This window comes from Anolis sagrei, chromosome 3, assembly GCF_037176765.1.
Source record: "Anolis sagrei isolate rAnoSag1 chromosome 3, rAnoSag1.mat, whole genome shotgun sequence".
NCBI classification, from domain to species: domain Eukaryota; kingdom Metazoa; phylum Chordata; class Lepidosauria; order Squamata; family Dactyloidae; genus Anolis; species Anolis sagrei.
In genome coordinates this window covers 190,348,339-190,350,813 of record NC_090023.1, presented here as the reverse complement: position 1 = coordinate 190,350,813, position 2,475 = coordinate 190,348,339, and the positions used below count along the sequence as shown (strand labels likewise).

General features: G+C 35.2%; 1 protein-coding gene across 1 annotated transcript; it reads left to right on the top strand.

The window, feature by feature from the left end:
• The first annotated feature begins 200 nt into the window (after nucleotides 1–200).
• LOC137096586 (golgin subfamily A member 6-like protein 6) lies at nucleotides 201–1,352 on the top strand. The gene has a single exon (XM_067466264.1). The coding sequence runs from the start codon at nucleotides 201–203 to the stop codon at nucleotides 1,350–1,352; it is 1,152 nt and encodes a 383-aa protein (XP_067322365.1).
• The last annotated feature ends 1,123 nt before the right edge of the window (nucleotides 1,353–2,475 follow it).

Sequence of the window (2,475 nt, the reverse complement as noted above, 5' to 3'; positions counted from 1 at the left end):
ATTAAGTGTGAAGACAGTAAAAACTGGGAAAATATATACTACTCTATTCCCTACCCAACCCCCAACCCATTCTTATATAGGCACTCCTGCATAGAGATAAAACAAAACCCACATAGAGATAAAATAAAATCTATTGGAGAAGACAGGCTGAAGAAACAGAGAAATCTAGAAGAGATAAAAAGAAGGCAATAAGAATAGAGATGTCCACACCGAAAGGTAAAGGGGAGAAAGAGAAGGAGAAAGAGATGAGAGAGATGAAGGGAATACCCAGGAAGAATTCAATGACAGAAGATACAATCCCAAAAGAGATGAGTATAAAAGAAATGATGAAAAAGATATTAGCAGAGTTACAGACTATGCAAGATAAACAAGACAAGATGCAGGAGAAGCAAGATGCATACCAGAGTGTTGCACAAGAACAGATGGCTAGCCTGAAAGAAGAATTGGGAGCTATGAAAGGAAACATAGCGTCCATTCAGAAAGAATTAAAAGAACTAAAAAAAGAAAAACAAGAATTGAAGAAAGAACAGGGTGAAATAGCTGTGAAAGTGAAAACCATGGATTTAAAAAGCTACCGATTAGAAGAAAGGCAAGAAGCCATAGAAGCAAAGAATATGGAATATCAACTAAGACTAAGAAACATAGTGGAAGAGACGAAAGAAAATATACAGGAGAAGGTTACTGAAATCCTGACAGAAATGCTAAATTGGACAGAACAAGAAGTGATAAACCACACAGACAGGATATATCGAGTAAACACAATCTATGCAAAAAAGAACAGAACAGCGAGGGACGTGATTGTGAACTTTACGAAAAAAACGGTCCGAGATGAAGTACTGAGAATAAACAGCAACAAAAATGTATTCTACAAAGGGAAAAAAGTAGCAATCTTGAGAGAATATCCAAAAGCGACTCTGAATAAAAGAAGAAAGTATAATTTTCTCACGGAAGAATTAAAGAAACAAAATATTAGATTCCGCTGGGAGAAAGGAGACGGTTTGATGGCAACGTACAAAGATCAACGGTACTGGATCCTAAATGAGGAGTGTGCTAAGGATTTCTACGACAAGATAAAAAGAGAATCAGAGAAAGGAAAAGGAAGGAGAAGACAAGGCAGAAACTCCCCGAAAAGGCAAGATGATCAAGATGGACCAAGAGGACAAACAAAGTGGACGACAAAAATAACAACAGAAGAAAATATAGAAGGAGATAGGTTAAAAAGATCAGAAGAAGAAATAAGACATGATAAAGACGAACAAACAGAGGAAGAAGAGGAGGAGTACGGAGAATCGGAGAGAGAGGAGGAAGAGCAGGAGAAAGACACACAAGAAGAAGAATGTATGGAGAATTAAAAATATATTCAAATAATATTAACGGGATTAATTCGCCGAATAAAAGAAATAAAATATTCAAAAGATTAAAAAAAGAAAAGTATCAAATTATTGCTCTCCAAGAAACCCACATAACACATAAACATGTAGCACACTTAGTCAATAAAAAATTGGGCAGAGTCTTCTACGCCTCAGCAAGCGAAAAAAAAAGAGGAGTTGTAACATATGTAGATACAAATATACCGGCAACCCTAGCCTTCAAAGATGATGAAGGAAGGTTTCTGGGAGTCAGTATCACGACCCAAGGGAAAACTTTATTAATCTGCAACATTTATGCCCCCAACGACTCTAAAACAACATTCGCAGAGAAATTGAAAAAACAATTAGATACCCAATTATTTGATCAACTGTTAATACTAGGGGATTTCAATGGGGTATGTGAGAGTAAAATAGATAGAAGTAGAAGTATAGAAAAGAAGGGAAACAGAACCTCGATTAGTGGAAATCTACCGAAATCAATCCTAAATTGGAAAAATGAGTATGGATTACAAGATATGTGGAGAGTAAAACACGAGAAAGAAATAGATTATACATTCTATTCAGACCGTTTTAAAAGCTGGTCCAGAATAGATATGATGTGGATATCAAATTCATTAACAATAAATGTAAAAGAAATAAATATATTACCGAGGATAGAATCAGACCACTGCCCCTTAGTAATGAAACTGCAATTAATCAAAACGGCCAGAAAGTGGAGATTAGATGAAAATCTATTGAAAAAAGAAGAGGACATAGAAAACAATAGGAAAAAACTGAAGGAATACTTTGAATTAAATGATAAAGAAGAAACTCATTTGTATGATATTTGGGAGGCCAGCAAAGCAGTCATGCGAGGAAATCTGATCCAACAAAAAGCAAGAAAAGAGAGAATGAAAAGACGAGAGTGGGAAATAATTATGGAAGAAATTAAACAGGAAGAAGAAAATTTAAAGAAGAACCCAAGAAACAACACAAGCTCAATTAAACTTAAAACACTACACAAACAAAGAGAATATATAGAAACAGAAGAGAGAGCAAAGGAATTAAAATATCTAAAGCAAAACTATTTTATGAACGCAAATAAGCCAGGGAAGTGGCTAGCGAG

Excerpts from the sequence above, each read along its gene's own strand:
- LOC137096586 (XM_067466264.1), top strand. The coding sequence starts at position 201 with ATGTCCACACCGAAAGGTAAAGGGGAGAAAGAGAAGGAGAAAGAGATG.